This window comes from Microcaecilia unicolor, chromosome 10, assembly GCF_901765095.1.
Source record: "Microcaecilia unicolor chromosome 10, aMicUni1.1, whole genome shotgun sequence".
Taxonomy (NCBI): domain Eukaryota; kingdom Metazoa; phylum Chordata; class Amphibia; order Gymnophiona; family Siphonopidae; genus Microcaecilia; species Microcaecilia unicolor.
The window spans coordinates 184,378,051-184,396,087 of NC_044040.1; the positions used below are offsets into that span (position 1 = coordinate 184,378,051).

Here is an 18,037-nt window from a genome sequence, read left to right on the forward strand (position 1 = left end):
TTTTCCAAATATGAGTCTGGAGTGTCTTGATGAATTTGTTCTTTGCATCCAACATAAATTGCGTTGCAGTAATCTAGGTGGCTTAGCACCATTGATTGTACCAAGCTGCGAAATACTTCCCTTGGGAAGAAAGGTTTTATTCTTTTGAGTTTCCACATTCAATGGAACAGCATCTTTTAATAAATCTAGCCCTTAGTTTGCCACAGCTTTCTTTAGGGCCCTCTTTACTAAGATGCGCTATAGGCGTGCTAGCGTTTTTAGCGCAAGCTAAAAATTAGCATGCATTAACACTAGAGATGCACATTGGAATACATGGGCATCTCTAACATTTAACACATGCTAATTTAAAAGTGGTGATAGGGAAGAAGCTGGAAACTACAGGCCGGTAAGCCTCACTTCGGTTATTGGAAAAGTAATGGAAGCGATGCTGAAGGAAAGGATAGTGAATTTCCTGGAAGCCAATAAGTTGCAAGATCCGAGACAACATGGTTTTACCAAAGGGAAATCATGCAAAACGAATCTCATTGAATTCTTTGATTGGGTGACAGGAGAATTGAATCAGGGACGAGCTATGGACGTAATCTACTTAGATTTCAGCAAAGCTTTTGACACGGTTCCCCACAGGAGGCTCTTAAATAAACTGGATGGGCTGAAGATAGGACCCGAAGTGGTGAACTGGATTAGGAACTGGTTGACAGACAGACGCCAGAGGGTGGTGGTGAATGGAATTCGCTCGGAGGAGGGGAAGGTGAGTAGTGGAGTGCCTCAAGGATTGGTGCTGGGGCCGATTCTGTTCAATATATTTGTGAGTGATATTGCCAAAGGGTTACAAGGTAAAGTTTGCCTATTTGCGGATGATACTAAGATCTGTTACAGAGTGGACACCCTGGAGGGAGTGGAAAACATGAAAAAGGACCTACGGAAGCTAGAAGAATGGTCTAAGGTTAGCAATTAAAATTCAATGCAAAGAAATTCAAAGTGATGCACTTAGGGAATAGAAATCCACGGGAGACGTATGTGTTAGGCGGGGAGAGGGATCTTGGGGTGATAGTATCTGAGGATTTGAAGGCGACAAAACAGTGTGACAAGGCGGTGGCCATAGCTAGAAGGTTGTTAGGCTGTATAGAGAGAGGTGTGACCAGCAGAAGAAAGGAGGTGTTGATGCCCCTGTATAAGTCATTGGTGAGGCCCCACCTGGAGTATTGTGTTCAGTTTTGGAGGCCATATCTTGTTAAGGATGTAAAAAGAATTGAAGTGGTGCAAAGAAAAGCTACGAGAATGGTATGGGATTTGTGTTACAAGACGTATGAGGAGAGGCTTGCTGACATGAACATGTATACTCTGGAGGAAAGGAGAAACAGGGGTGATATGATACAGACGTTCAAATATTTGAAAGGTATTAATCTGCAAGCGAACCTTTTCTGGAGATGCGAAGGCGGTAGAACGAGAGGACATGAAATGAGATTGAAGGGGGGCAGACTCAAGAAAAATGTCAGAAAGTATTTTTTTCACGGAGAGAGTAGTGGATGCTTGGAATGCCCTCCCGCGGGAGGGGATGGAAACAAAAACAGTAACGGAATTCAAACATGAGTGGGATAAACATAAAGGAATCCTGTTCAGAAGGAATGGATCCTAAGGAGCTTAGCCGAGATTGGGTGGCAGAGCCGGTGGCGGGAGGTGGGGATGGTGCTGGGCAGACTTATACGGTCTGTGCCAGAACCGGTGGTGGGAGGTGGGGCTGGTGGTTGGGAGGCGGGAATAGTGCTGGGCAGACTTATATGGTCTGTGCCCTGAAAAGGACAGGTACAAATCAAGGGAAGGTATACACAAAATGTAGCACATATGAGTTTATCTTGTTAGGCAGACTGGATGGACCGTGCAGGTCTTTTTCTGCCGTCATCTAGCTATGTTACTATGTGCTAAAAACACTAGCACCCCTTAGTAAACAAGGCCCTTAATGTTAAAATTCTGGCATTTATATTCCGCTATAAATAGCACTCAGAGTTGGCCACCATTTATAGACTAGTGTTTGGTACACCCTAAATATTAGCCCATGTAAAAATGCTAGCGTGCCTTAGTAAAAGACCCCCTAAGGCCCCCTTTTACTAAGGCGCGCTCACGTTTTTAGCGCATGCTAAAATTGTTGGTGCACTAAACGCTAGAGACGCCAATGCATTCCTATGGGCATCTCTAACGTTTAGCGTGCCCACAATTTTAGCGCGCGCTAAAAACATGAGCACGCCTTAGTAAAGGGGAGCCTAAGCTAGGAGAACTGTCGGTGCCTAAATTTAGGTGCCAGCTTCTAGAATTGCTTCTGTTGCATTTTGGACTTTGTCTATTAAAGAAACACAATATTCAAAGCGATTTAACTGGGCAGGACAGGCAAATGCCATATTGTGAAGTGAACTGATTTTTCACTCTTTCAAAAAGTACAAGGACCAGGGGACACTCAATGAAATTACATGGAAATACTTTTAAAACAAACAGGAGGAAATATTTTTTCACTCCAAGAATAGTTAAGCTTTGGAACTTGTTGCCAGAGGATGTGGTAAAAGCAGTTAGCATATCTACGTTTTTAGAAAGGTTTGGATAAGTTCCTGGAGGAAAAGTCCATATTCTGTTATTGAGATGGACATAGGGGTAGCATGGAATGTTGCTACTATTTGGGTTTCCACCAGGTACTTGTGACCTTGATTGGCCATAATACTGGGCTGGATGCACCATTGATCTGACCCAGTATAGCTATGCTTGTGTTCTTAGATCACAAAATCTGCATAAATGGTCCATGTGTATGTTAAGTCCAAAGCAATCAATCAAAATAACTCAATAGTAATCAAAACACACAGGTCCTGTTGAGCAATAGAACACACTATTGAGTAACAGGGCATCCTACTAAGGACGCAATTTAAAAAAACAAAACTAAACAAAATTTCAGGTTAAATTTGGGTTAAAAATGATATGAAACACCATGGGAGGAGTCATGGCATTTCCCATATCATTCCAAACAGATGGCCTTTACTACTACTACTAATAAAATACAAAATAATTTCTCTTGGGCCTCCCAAAATCGCTGTTTCGTGGTCTATGTTTTATAAATTACGCAACAGTCATCATTGTTTCCATTTTTAACACATATAACCGACCATGCACAGCACTGAATTCATTAAGCCTTTTCCTTATAGATGCAGAACAAGAAAAAAAGTATTATTTAGATTCTTAGTCATACAGTGCCAGTGACCACCAATTCAGTCCGATGTGGTGAAATAGTTTGAGCACAATGTTCAAAGGATTTCTGCTTCTAATTTGGAGAGCTACTAAATTAGTCTCTTAGAAAATTAACTAGGGCTGAGTGCATAAATGTTTATGCTCAAAATTTTATTCAATATTGACAACAACATTTTATTCAATATTGGCGACAGGGGCGGATTTGAGACGGGGATAAAACTTATGTTTAGTATTGCTTTTCAGTATTAGGTTCATAAATTAGACTTATAAATCTAGGCAAATAAATAGCAGCCTACATGCCCTGTTTACTAAGGTGCGCTAGCATTTTTAGCACACGCTAAAAAATAGCATGTACTAATGCTAAAGACACCCATTGGAAACTCCAAACAGCCCAGAATACAGCAGCCAGACTCATCTTCGGAAAACCAAAATATGAAAGTGCAAAACCCTTACGAGAGAAGCTACACTGGCTCCCACTCAAGGAACGCATTACATTTAAAGCATGCACATTAGTCCACAAAATCATCCACGGTGAAGCCCCAGCCTACATGTCTGACTTAATAGACTTACCACCCAGAAATGTTAAAGATCATCCCGAACTTTCCTCAACCTCCACTTCCCTAATTGCAAGGGCTTGAAGTACAAGGCGCTGCACGCGTCAACCTTTTCTTACATGAGCACGCAGTTCTGGAATTCACTGCCGCGCAACCTGAAAACGATCTACGAACAAGCCACCTTCCGCAAACTATTGAAGACCCATCTTTTTGAGAAAATTTACGGAAAGAACCAAAACACATAAAGCCCACACTCACTGTTCAGTAATGCATCAACACAGCCACTCTGAATTCTCATCCCCCATAATCTCACCACACTCATACCTTTACTCACAGAAAATGTATACCAAATGCCTTCCTGCTATTATATATTACCCCTTTTAGTTCCCGTTGTTTCCTTCCAATGTTTCACTGCTCTTTCCATTGTTATATTCCTTAATGTTACTTTGACTTTGTCTCACATAACTCCTCACAATGTAATCTATAACCGAGTTGTAACAAATTGTATTTCTATTACTCACAACTTATTGTAAGCCACACTGAGCCCACAAAAAGGTGGGAAAATGTGGGATACAAATGCAATAAATAATAATAATTTATTTATTTATTTACATTTGTACCCCGCACTTTCCCCACACATAGCAGGTTCAATGCAGCTTACATAGTAAATGGAGTTACAAAGTCTTGAAGAGACATAGCAATAACGGGGTTTTAAGGATATGTAGATTGAACAAGGAGAGGTAAGCAAGATAGGATGATCAAAAGGAGAAAGATTGGGAGGGGTAATGAGTAGGAAGGATGGGTAGGAAAAGGTAGGGATGAGCATAAGGAGATAGGGAGACTTCGTCTAATGTATAATGATGGTAAGGACAGGAATCATGTGGGTGGGTTTAAGAAGTTAAGTTGGGTCGTTAAGTTGTACGTTTGGGAAGCTCGCCAGGTGCCCTTGGCCTGGATTGGCCGCTGTCATGGACAGGATACTGGGCTCGATGGACCCTTGGTCTTTTCCCAGTGTGGCATTAGTTATGTACTTACGTACTTATTAGTGTAAGCTTTCTTGAAGAGGTGGGCCTTTAACATTTTCTAAAAGGTAAATGGTTATTGATTGTTCGGATGGATCTTGGCAGAGCATTCCAAAGCTGGCTGCCCAAAAAGGAGAAGCTGGATGCATAGGAGGTCTTGTATTTAATACCTTTGCAGTTTGGAAGGTGTAAATTAAGGTAAGTACGAGAAGACAATGATCTGTTTCTGGCTGGGAGGTCGATAAGGGTATTCATGTAGTTACTACTACTACTACTATTTAGCATTTCTATAGCACTACAAGGCGTACGCAGCGCTGCACAAACATAGAAGAAAGACAGTCCCTGCTCAAAGAGCTTACAATCTAATAGACAAAAAATAAACAAAGTAAGCAAATCAAATCAATTAATGTGAACGGGAAGGAAGAGAGGAGGGTAGGTGGAGGTGAGTGGTTACAAGTGGTTACGAGTCAAAAGCAATGTTAAAGAGGTGGGCTTTCAGTCTAGATTTAAAGGTGGCCAAGGATGGGGCAAGACGTAGGGGCTCAGGAAGTTTATTCCAGGCGTAGGGTGCAGCGAGACAGAAGGCGCGAAGTCTGGAGTTGGCAGTAGTGGAGAAGGGAACAGATAAGAAGGATTTATCCATGGAGCAGAGTGCACGGGAAGGGGTGTAGGGAAGGATGAGTGTGGAGAGATACTGGGGAGCAGCAGAGTGAGTACATTTATAGGTTAGTAGAAGAAGTTTGAACAGGATGCGAAAACGGATAGGGAGCCAGTGAATGGTCTTGAGGAGAGGGGTAGTATGAGTAAAGCGACCCTGGCGGAAGATGAGACAGAATCAAAGTGTAGACCTTAAAGTTTATTCTTTCTTTGATGGGGAGCCAATGAAGCTTCTCTCGAAGAGGTGTTGCGCTGTCAAATCTTGATTTGCCAAAGATAAGTCTGGCTATGGGTTTTTCTAGTGTTGGCGCTTGCTAAAAACACTAGCGTGATTACAGCTACATTTATAAACATAGATTTTCAGTTGTGAAATTAAGATGAGAGCGCCTAATTTAGGAGCTCAGCTTTTTTTGAATATTGGGCCCTTTTTTTTTTAAGTAAAAGAATTCTTTGTTACAGCAGATATGCTAAAAAAAATTGACCTCACAACAGGTTGTAATGCATGGATAGCAGAGAACTGTCAATCTTCTTATGCAAAATTCTAGTTCAGATAGGGTGCTGGTGCAAACATGACTTTTTTTTTTTTTTAAGCAGTTCCTGATGAAGTATCCAGTGAAACAGGCTGCTCCATTGAGCAGATGAGAACAGCTTCCAAAATAAGTGTTCAGAAATGTTTGCACTGTACTTGTATTGCATTGAAAACCTCTTGGTCTGAATAATATGCAGTTTTGTGGACATTGTATTTGAACTGATTCATTGAACTCTATATTATCGGGAGTGTAAAGAAAAATAAAGGGGTCCTTTTACTAAGGTGCACTGAAAAATGGCATGGGTTGTGTAGGCACGGCTTTTGGGCGCGCGCCAATCCATTTTTCAGCGCGCCTGTAAAAAAAGCCCTTTTTAAAATTTTTGCCGAAAATGGACGTGCGGCAACATCAAACTTGCCGCGCGTCCATTTTGGGTCTGAGACCTTACCGCCAGCCATTGACCCAGCAGTAATGTCTTACGTGGTAACCGGGCGGTAATGACCTACGTGCGCCTAATTTCACTTGGTGCACATAGCTGACGCGTGCCGGAAAAGAAAAAGTTTTTTAGGGTGCGCGTAGCAGATGTGTGCCAAAAATGAAATTACCACAAGGGCCATGTGGCAGCCATGCAGTAAGTCCATTTTAGCACACATTGGTCACACGCAGATGTTTACACAGCTTAGTAAAAGGGCCCCAAAGTCTTACCTTTAAATTAAATGAGGGAAGCTTTTTTAAGACTAAGGATATGTCAGTTGCAGTGGCGTAGCAAGGGCGGCTGCCACCCGGGGCGGTTCACTGCTGCGCACCCCCCCCCCCCCCAGGTGCAGCATGACACCCCCCCTCGACGCATCAACCCCCTCCCCCCCGGAGTGCATTCTTACCTGCTGGGAGCTGTGTCGGTTCCGCTGGTTCCCTGCTCTCTCTGCCCCAGAACAGGAAGTAACCTGTTCCGGGGCAGAGGGAGCAGGGAACCAGCGGAGCCGACACCCCCCCAGTGGCGTGCACCCGGGGTGGACCGCCCCTCCCGCCCCCTTCCTACGCCACTGGTCAGTTGTGAGGCTGTTTGGCTATTTCGCAATTATTGTCATAAGCCAATTCAATCACTGAAGTTTTTCCTCCTATGTGGTGAGTCAATGTGAGTAGATAAGAGTGTATTTGAACTGGAATTTCACATAAGAAGATTGGTTTTTAAGTGTAAGGGTGAAATTCACAAGCCTGTTTTTTTTTTTGGGGGGGGGGGTTGTGGGTGTTTAGCAGGGAAGTGTGTCATCTTCCACTATGAAATGTTTTTATTATCTTTCGATTATTCTTATGTCGATACAAAAAAAAAGGAATCGCAGCCTACCAAGATCACGTTTTCCCCAGGACCAAAAAAGGTTGCCAATTTTAAAAGTGACTTGCATGTGTAGAGCAGCATTCTGAAGGTAATTCTGTGAAGAGGCACCTAGATTTAGACACTGAGGGCTGGAGTCTGTATAAGTCGTGGCAAGTAGCGTGCACTAAATTGTGCATGTGACCAATTTAAGTGCGCTACTCAATTGAGTATCAAGCCAATTAGTGATAATTGACCGATAACAACTAATTATCATCACTAGTTGGCAATAATTGGAATTTATGTATGCTTCTTTTTAGGAGTATTTTAGCATATAGCTAAAAAGGGGTTGTGGCTATGGGAAGAGTGTAGGTGTGTTGGGGACATCAATCAACTTTACGCGCGTTGCTATAGAATCTGGGGTACCATGTATACATTTAGGTGTGGGTATTTACATCAGGTGTTTAGTGGCGTAAATGGCCCTGCCTAAATGTATGCATGTTCTCCTGGCCTATGTGCTATTCTAGAAACTGTGTCTTACTATAGATACGGTTTATAGAATAAGCGCTATGTGCGTTATTCTGGCGCGTCTACCTTTTAGAGGCCATTCACTGATTCTGGCCATAAGAAAATGCCTATTTGAAGCCTATTTCACAAAGAAAAGTAGGCGTCTATTTTTCTTTATAGAATACTAGCATTCCGTGGCTAAAAATCACCTATATTTAAGGTGCAAAGACATACCAGCCATGGACCTGGCGTAAATTGCTTAGATTTCAAAAGATCACACATCCTATATAATAATTCTCACCTCCAACGTTCTAATGTGCCTGGGACCGTGCCTCCCTCAGAGGTGGTCTGCTAGGCAGGCACGCACTGACGTCAGTGACATCAGTGACAGGTGATTCCAAAGCAAGGGGAGGAGTAAGGTGTTTCCCTACTCCTCCCCCTGCCTGAGAATCAGCTGTCAGTGCTCCGCTACCTGCCGCTTCGGAGCAAGTGGCAGGGAGCGGGGCAACACTGACCCCCCCCTTCGCTGCATCACCAACCCACGACCATGAACACCCCGTATCCCCTCACACACCTCCCACCCAGTTCAACACTCCGCCCTTCCTCCGATTTCAACCCCCCCCCCCGCGTTACGGCCCCTTGTACTGCCCTTCCGCAATGCTGTCAACCCCCCTTCTCGGCGAAAACCATCCCCCGCCACTGTCCAATACCTATACTGACGGGGGACCCCAACCCCCATCAGCCGAAATTCTGTGCTGGCCTTCGCAGCGTTGCTTCTTCAATCATCTTCTGTTGACATTCCTCTGCGTGCGTCTGACGTCAGACGCACGCAGAGGAACTTCAAAAGAAGAACATTAAAGAAGCAACGCTGCGAAGGACAGCACAGAACTTCAGCTGATGGAGGTTGGGGTCCCCCGTCAGCACAGGTACTGCACGGCGGCGGGGGACGGTTTTCGCCAAGAAGGGGGGTCAACAGGGTCGCAGAAGGGCGGTACAGAGGTCTATGCATATAAATCTACATCCCATCCACACTCTGCCCAAAATAACCTGCGAAGTATGCAACTTTGAACCTGGGTAAGTACTTACAGAATACGATTTAGCAGGACACTGCTTATTTACAGGAGTATGTGTTTACATTTGTGTGTAAATGACTAGAATACTAGCATTTACATGCATTCTTAGGGCTAAATTCTAGAAGTGGTGCTATTCTATAAAGGGTACGCTGATTGGCTATTGCATGCAGGTCAGAGACATGCGCCGATTTGCTTGTGCAACTTTAGTCTCCAATTATAGAATCCGGGAATTAGTGCCTAAAACTGGGCAACACCTTATAGAAACACTTGCATATGTGTCAGGATCTATTGGCATATACATACACAAGCTATACCTGCCTCAGAACTGGCGTAACGTTGTGTAAAATGACCAAAATAATGTAAAAAATTCAAAAGACATCAAAGAGCTCTGCAGCTGCTAAGTAACCACAGGTTATTCAGACCAGTGATTAAAATGGGAACTGACATGGCATTGATCAAACTAGCCATCTGATAGATTTATAACTATGAAGGTCATTTTATAATTTGTTTATCTGTAATATCTTTTATATATAACAAGAGGTTCATTTGGGTATCTCTTTTGGATAGATTTGGCTTTTATAAAATTTGCATAATATATGTGCCTATGTACCTTCCCCGCCTAGATGCCCTGTTCTAAAATTATCCTATTTATGGACAAAATATCCCACATATTTACAGTAATAATTTCTCATTAGCACATTATAAAGTACTGTCAAATATAACTATCAGTGTAGAATGGAAAGCTCGGGCTATACTAAAGCTTTTTTTTTTAACTTTTTTTTCTGAAGCTTGACCAACCAGGCCTTGGACTCCCGTCCCGTGACTATTATGAATGCAGCGGTGCATATAAGGAGGTGAGCTGTCTTAGAACAATAAGACTTGATTGGAAACGGAGATCAAAATGTTTGCATCTGCCATTAATATTTATTTTATTTATGCATTCTTGTATCCCACTATTATCCAAAAACAAGTTTCAGTTCAAAGTGGCTTACAATTTACATTTTGGTGGAGTTACAATAGTGTTGTGCAATATGGAAAGGGAATCTGTAGTTCGTGTGGTTATTCATAGAGTTTTTGAAGAGATAGATTTGAAGAGGAAAAGGTAGTGGTAGCTTTTATGTTCAATTGTAGAGTTTTGGTGATATTTATTCATATAGGTTTTGAAGAGGTAGATTTGAAAGGAAGGCGATGATATCTTTGTGTAGAATTTTTTGAAGAGGTAAGTTTTCATTTCTTTTCTGAATTGGAGGAGATTTGTGATGCTTTTGTATCGAGTTCCACCATTTGGAATTCAGGTAGATAAATCCTGCTGTGTAGATAATTTTGTAGCTGGTGTTTTTGCAGTTCGGTAGATGTAGGAGTAGGTAGTTTCTGTTTTCTGGGCTGGCATTTCTTGAGGATAGTTCAGTCATGTTAAGCATATATCCAGGTGCCATTCTGAATAGTATCCTGAAGATTAGGGTACTTGCATTGAAAAATATTCTTGCCTTGACAGGTAGCTATTGTAGTGTTTCAAGCAGTGGGGTTGCTCTTTCGTATTTCGATTTTTTTAAAAATCAGTCTTGCTGTTGTATTTTCAACTGTTTGCAGCTATTTTAGTATGTTTTCCTTGCACCCTATGTATGCTGCATTGCAGTAGTCTAGTTGTAATAGTATCGTTAATTGGACCAGTGTCCAAAAAGATTGTCTAGGGAAATATTCTCTTACTCTTCTGTTTCCATAGTGTTCTGAAGCATTTTGATGTTACTGCTGATATTTAATTGTCCAGTGTTAGATGTTTGTCAAGAATGATTCCTAGTATTTTAAGTTGTGTTTTGATGTGGTATGTTTGTTGGTCAATTATGAAGTTTTGGTAGGATGTGGGTTTTTTCCTGAGTAGCGCCATCATTAAATTGAACAGTATAGGTGATATTGGTGATCCCTGTGGTACCTCGTACTCAGAGATTGATGTTTGGTTGGACATCTTTACAATCTAGGATCTGGTCTTTAGGAAGCCATTGAACCATGTTGCCAATGTTGCCACTGCACCGCTGATTCCTATGTTATCGAGCAGTGTCATTAGTGTGGTGTGATCTACTAGGTCGAACGCACTTGACATGTCGAATTGTAGTAGTAATACATTTTATCCTTGGCATATTATGCTTCTGAATTTTTTTTATCAAGGTGATTATGACTGTTTCAGTGCTGTGTTGTGGTCTGAAACCTGATTGGGATTTATGAAGAACTGAGAATTTTGTCAAGTATTCCGTTAGTTGCTGTGTTACTAGACCTTCCATCATTTTGGTCAGTAGTGGTATTGAGGTTACTGGTCTGTAATTTGTGATATCGCTGATCTTGCTGGTAGTGTTTTTGGGGATAGGTGTGAGTACTATGTCGCCTTTGTCTACTGGAAATTGGCCTCTTTCAAACATGTATGTGATGTGTTTGGTGAGGTACTCGATGAACCAGTCTGGTGGGTTTTTCATCATGTAGTTGGATCATTTGTCAAGTAGGCAGTGTGCATGCGCATATTTTGTCAATAGTGTCTTTACTGTGTCTAGTTAGGGTGGTTTGAATGTGGTCCATATTCTGTCTGCTGCGGTGTGGTTGTCGTGTGTTTCACAGTCCTGTAGGTAGTCTGTGATGTTTATTTGTGCTTTTGCAAAGTTTGATCTTGTGTTTGTTATTTTGTTTTTTATTATTATTATTGCAACACCTCCTGCCCTCCTTTTGGTTCTGTTGATATGTATTATTTTGTATCCTGTTGGGCATAGGTCTAGTAGTGCAGGGTCGTCTTCAAGGTGCAGCTATGTTTCAGTTATGAGCAGTAGTCCGAGTTGTTCCATTTCTATCCAGTCTCTTAGTAGTGTTGTCTTATTTACTGCCATTCTTGCATTTATGTAACCTATTTGCATTGGACATATGAGTTGTGTTTAATATTGGTGTTTTTAACAGTTTGTAGTTGTCTGTGTGGTCTGCCTGTTTTGCTGTTTTGGTTTTGTTGGGTGTTGTTTATGTTTGGTTTCATGTTGCTGGTTTTGTTTGGCCACTGCATTGTTGTTTAGGTGGTGATTAGGCTCTTCCAGTTGGTGGAGTGGGCGTCTTCTTCCTGTGATGCGTACTGGTATTTCGTTTGGTATTTTGTTCCATTCGGTAGGAGTTGTTGCTGGTATCCCCATTATCCACATTGTTATTGTATAGTAGAAGATCTGTGCCCTTAGGTTGGTCATTTTTAGGAGGTTATTTCTGGTTTGCGGGTGTTTGCATGTGAGTATGTGTGAATATGTGTCTTGAATATTCAATTTCAGTTGCTATAGTCAGTTTCTTTTCTAAATATAGCTCCTCTTCTAAGAAATCATTGGAGACTAGAAGGCTGACCTTATTCCAGGTCTTAGGGGCCGATATTCAGACTGCAGGAGTTAGACCAGCTAACTCCCGTGGTCGGCGTTAAGCCTGGATATTCAGAGCCGGGCCGTTTCCAGTGACCAGCATTGAATATCTGGTTTATTTTTGGCAAGTTTGAAGATAACCGGCTAAGTTGGTATTCAGACTTAGCCAGCTGTCCTTAAACCAGCCAAAGGTAGTCCACTGTTTTATGCGGCTAAATATGGCCGCTAAACCCAGTTTAAAAATCGGTGAATAGCCGGTTATATCGTATGATATAACTGGCTAGCCACTAACTGGTATATTCATTAGGGGATAGCTGGTTATCCCCTGCTGAATATTGGTGGATAGCCGGTTAAGCGCTATTTAACCGGTCAACAGCCTTTCTGCCCAGTTAAATAGCACTTAAAATAGGGCGGTTAGTCTGACAGACTACCAGTAAAACTTGGCCTGGATTCTCTAACACAGAAAAGTATTCTATCACTCAGGGCCCAAGGCTACACTTCTATTAGTTTAAATTAGGGGTTCTCTAACTTGGGCCACACCCAATTAATCAGATTTTCAGGATATCCCCAATTAAAATGCATTAGATAAATTTGCATGCCCTGCCTCCATTGTATGTAAATCTATCTCATGCAATCATTGTGCATTTTCTGAAAATCTGCCTGGCTTGATGTTTCCTGAGGATTGGGTTGAGAATTATTGGTTTAATTGGAGACACTTCCTCCAAAGCAAGTTGTCAATGGCAGTAGGTTCCATCAAACAAGTATAGAATGCCAATAGGGTTCATACCTTTTCTTACACACATTTCTGGAATACTCTCTCTCTTTCTGTGGACTTTGAGTTCCCTCTGGTCCTTCATGAGGCCCTGTGAATCACCAAGTACTTGCTTGGTACCTGATACTCTTGGTGAAATCTTTCCTTCACACTTCCTTCTCGATGACTCCTATGGACTCCTGGATTAAGTATCAGTTCAATAGCTCTGTTTGTTTCTCTTTTCTCCTGTCAAGATTGGGAACTTTTAGAAAAGTTTCATTAAGTGAAAGGTCAGAAGCACTACTACATCTTCTGCATGGTCAGCTACAGCAGAACTAGAACCCAGCTTGCTTCCTTCTCAGGCTCATCTTCTCGTTCTTGCTGGTAAACTCTGGAAGCAGTCCAGTGGGTTGCTGCCTTTTCCAACTATCAGCTTCTAAAAGAGAGACAGGAGACCGTCTTCCTCTCTTCCAAGATCACTACTTTCTGGAAGCATCACAACAAAACGGCCCAGTCCACTATACACTTAGCTCTATCCATATACTCTCTCCTGTGAAGACTAAAGACCTAGTAAAGGGTGTATGCTGAAAAAATCTTTTGGATTAAATAATTAGACATTTCTGTCCTAATTATATGGTACATGCTATTTAAGAGTATCAGGTACTAAGCGATATTTCATCAAAGCCTTCCTACTTATTTTTGAATGGCTTAAACTACAAATTGGAAAAATCCTTGAAAATTTTAGGAATACTGTTAGAACCTAATATGTTTTAAGAATCTCAGATTAATTGTCTTGTAAAAAAGAGCTTTTGGATTATGAATAATCTAAGATGTATTTGAAACTATTTCACCTTGGAATCTTTCTAAATATCAGTACAAGCACTAATTCTGTTTACGCTTGATTATTGTAATATTATATACTTGGGTTGTATGAAATATTTATTGAGAAAACTCAGAACCATCCAAAACACTATGATTCGTCTCATCTGTGGATTCGGTAAATTTGATAGAGTATCTCCATTTTATGAGAAACTCCACTGGTTGCCAGTGGAGGCAAGAGTTCTTTTTAAGGTTTGCTGTTTTGATCATAAGATACTACAAGGAGTGGCCCCTTGCTATATGTATCCCATGTTGAATATATTGACTTCCAGGTGTGGACCTCAAAATAATCCAAATTTATTATTCCCTTTTTATAGGGGCTCACGTTCCAAAATATATTTTATTGCTCTATTCTCATATCAAGCCTCTCAAACTTGGATTTCTTGTCAACTCTAGTAAAATCTCAATCATGTTACTTATCCTTTCACAAACTTTTAAAGTCGAATTTGTTTAGAAAATATGTGTTTTCTAATTAATTGTTGATGCTATGTGAGCTCCCAGTTTTGTAGACTGGTTTTATTTTGAATTGTAATCCACTCCTAACCTATTTTTTTAGGTGTTGAGGGGAATATAACATTAACATTAAAGAAAATTAACTAGACAATATGTAATCCAATAAACTAATTTAAGACTGATTAGTTAGTACCCAACTGCAGGTTACAATACGGCAGTCTCAGAGGCTTAAAATACTACCACCAATGGTTTTTATAGCTGTGCAGCAGTATTTTAAGACATCAACTCAAGTTCTTCTGCATTTATTGCAGTCTAAAACACCTTAAGCAACCCATGGGCAACTCTCCAAAGTTGCACTGGGTCTCTTGATAGGTTTAGGTAGATGTTTTGCATCTTATTTGAAAGGGTCAAGGTAAAAGGGTCATGGATTAGATATACTGTCTTTCTGTAGTACAACCAAAGTGGTTTACATTTATTATACACAGGTACTTATTTCTTATTTACTTATGTAAATAAGTATTACTTATTTACTTATATCTTATTTTTTACGTACCACCTCAGTAGCTAGAACTCACTGGCAGTCACAGTTCACAAGTTAAAAAAAAACAACAAATATCTTCACAATCAAAACAAGATGGCAGCCTGAAGGGAGCATAACGAGGCAGCTCCGGGTCTTACGCTGATTTTATCATTATATGCTGACGATATCCTTCTGTATACAACATTAAAATCCCTACCTACTCTTCTCACTTCTATAAAATTGTTCTCTTTACTGTCTGGTTATAAAATAAGCTGGAATAAATCAGCGGTTTTGTCCTTATCTCCTTCTGTTCAGAAGCATCATATTTATTTCTTCCTTTCCTTTTAAATGGGAGCCTAATAGGATAAAATATCTGGGAATTTGGTATGGTAAAACTGTAGATCACTCTTTACAATTAAATTCTGAAGCTCTACTATGTATAGTAGACTCTACTCTAGATAGATGGAATCAATTATATCTTTCATGGTGGGGTAGAGCTGAGGCAATAAAATTGGTTCTTACTCCAAAATTAAATTATGTCTTCAGCATAGTACCTTTTGCATTCCCTTCTTCGCTATATAGGAAAATAGAAAGTAAAATGTCTAGGTTTTTATGGCCGCATAAACCCCCTAGAATTGCTCTTCAAAAACTTAAATTGTATAAGTCTAATGGTGGTATCAAGTTCCCAGATTTTAAATCTTATCATCTGGCATTCAGATCTTATCATCTGGCATTCAGATTGTCACAGACTATATATTGGTTTCATGAGGATAATCATCAAAATCTCCCTAGATTTGGGATATTTGGGGGTATTTTGCATATATTTCTGAACAGATTCTTCTCTGATTTTGTTTTTCTTTTGGTCCTCACAGGCATGTTCAGCTTATGTGAATTTCATGGTTGCTGTGGCTAAACTGATCCGCCAGGAAAGAAATCTTGTCTCAAATGAAACCCAGATCAGAGCTGAAGCAGAAGATATCATAGCACTGGAGAAAGAACTTGCCAATGTAATGAAACCTTTTTCTTCCTTTAAGATATTTACAAATCTTGCTATCATTTTGGGGTATTCAATTACACTTTATCACCTTTGAAAAATATAATTCCCATAGTGTAACCCTTTCAAACTTGGGTAATTTGAAAATCAAATGAGTAGTAGTGCTTAACAGAGTCTGCATTTTCTTAATTACCAACTCACTACATCCCATGTAGACTATATTACAATAGTCAACATGGGATAAAACCATAGAGAGAAAAATGTCTAAAAAGTGGCATAAAGCAGCATTTGGATGTTTTGTTTGCCAAAACATTTTAATCAGTATTTTCACTATTCGGATTCTGGACATTTTGAGCAAAATGTCCAAAGTCGAACTTAGATGTCATATCGAAAATGCCCCTCCATACATCTCAATTTTCATAACACCTTAAAAACTCTGCTTGCTATTTCCTGAGCCTGAGTTTCAAGTGTAAGATATCTATCAAAGATTATCCCCAATATTTTCAGGGTAGACTCAAACAGAAACTGTTACCTTCCTTTAGACAATGATCCCACCAACAGACTTAAATCCAAAATCACGCAGATAGTAGCCCTTGCATTCAAGGCAGGATATATAACTTTGAAAGAGAGACTTTCACTATTGACCAACCAACAATTCCCACTATTTATGTTTTATGAAAAATTCACAAATCACTGACCAAGCCACCAGGAAGGCTGATTATCTAAGGAAGTGGTTCCATTTTAGAACCACTCTCTACCTTTCTTTTTCAGACCTTTTGTTCCTTTAGCGAAATCATTCATCCATGATTCCTCACATATGATCAACTTGTTGAATGAATACGACGGTGACCTTGATAACATAATTTTAGTTACCCTTGATATAGATTCCCTTTATACCAACATTCTGCAAATAGATGTTTTTGGCAATTTTGGAGAATGTGCTAAAAGAAAGAACCACACATCTCAGGATACCTAACCATTTTGTTTTTGCCCTTTCCACTATCACCCTTACTGAAAACTAAGCTTTCAGAATCATTTTCATTTTTAAACAAATTAAGGACCCAGCCATGGGTGCCACCATGGTACCAGATATGTCTAACTTATATGCTACCAATTTTGAAGAAGTTTTTTTGTGAGCACATCCTTTTAACATGGATGTACAATTTTACAGACATTATATTGATGATATCTTTGTCCTTTGAAAGGGGGATCCAGACAGACTCCCTGCATTCCACTAGAGATCCCAATTTGAAATTTAAGGTGAACTACAATTTTCATGAAATTTTAGTTTCGGACATTTTGATTGGAAAAACACAATATAATTTCAACATGACAATTTTTTTTAAACCTACAGATAAAAATGTATACCAAATGTGGATGCTGTTCAAAAATACCATCCTAGAAGCCTAGGCTAGTTATATTCCATGTATTAAAAAAGGAGGAAGGAAGGCCAAATGACAGTCGATATGGTTAAAAAGTGAGGTGAATGTACTATCACAGCTAAAACAAAATCCTTCAGAAAATGGAAGAAGGATCCGACTGAAAACAATAAGATACAGCATAAGGAATGGCAAGTCAAATGCAAAGCGCTGATAAGGAAGGCAAAGAGGGACTTTGAAAAAAAGATTTGCATTGGAGGCAAAAACACATAGTAAAATCTTTTTCAAGTATATTAAAATCAAGAAGCCTGCAAAAGAATCAGTTAGACCGCTAGATGACCAAGATGTAAAAGGGGCAATCAGGGAAGACAAAGCCATAGTGGAGAGATTAAATGAATTCTTTGCCTTAGTCTTCACCAAGGAAGATTTTGGAGAGATACCAGTGCCAGAAATGGTATTCAAAGCTGAAGAGTCAGAGAAGCTAAATTAAATCTCTATAAACCTGGAAGATATAATGGTGCAATTTCACTAATTGAAGAGTAGCAAATCACCTGGACCAGATGGTATTCATCCTAGAGTACTGATAGAATTGAAAAATGAACTTGTAGAACTATTGTTACTAATATGTAATTTATGTTTAACATCAAGCATGGTACTGGAAGATTGGAGAGTGGCCAATGTAACGTTGATTTTTAAACAGGTTCCAGAGGTGATCTGGGAAATTATAGACCAGTGAGCCTGACGTTGGTGCCAGGCAAAATGGTAGAGGCTATTATAAAGAACAAAATTACAGAGCATATTCAAAAGCATAGATTA

The 18,037-nt window shown here is 40.2% G+C and overlaps 1 protein-coding gene across 2 annotated transcripts in view; it reads left to right on the forward strand.

Annotated features, from left to right (window-relative positions):
• Positions 1 to 18,037, forward strand: part of MME (membrane metalloendopeptidase) — a 123,226-nt gene that overhangs the window by 45,315 nt on the left and 59,874 nt on the right. For both annotated transcript variants that reach the window (XM_030216120.1, XM_030216119.1), the window contains exons 8-9: positions 9,666 to 9,731; positions 15,721 to 15,855. In XM_030216120.1, the coding sequence (XP_030071980.1) occupies positions 9,666 to 9,731; positions 15,721 to 15,855 (201 nt within the window). The remainder of the gene's footprint in view (positions 1 to 9,665; positions 9,732 to 15,720; positions 15,856 to 18,037) is intronic.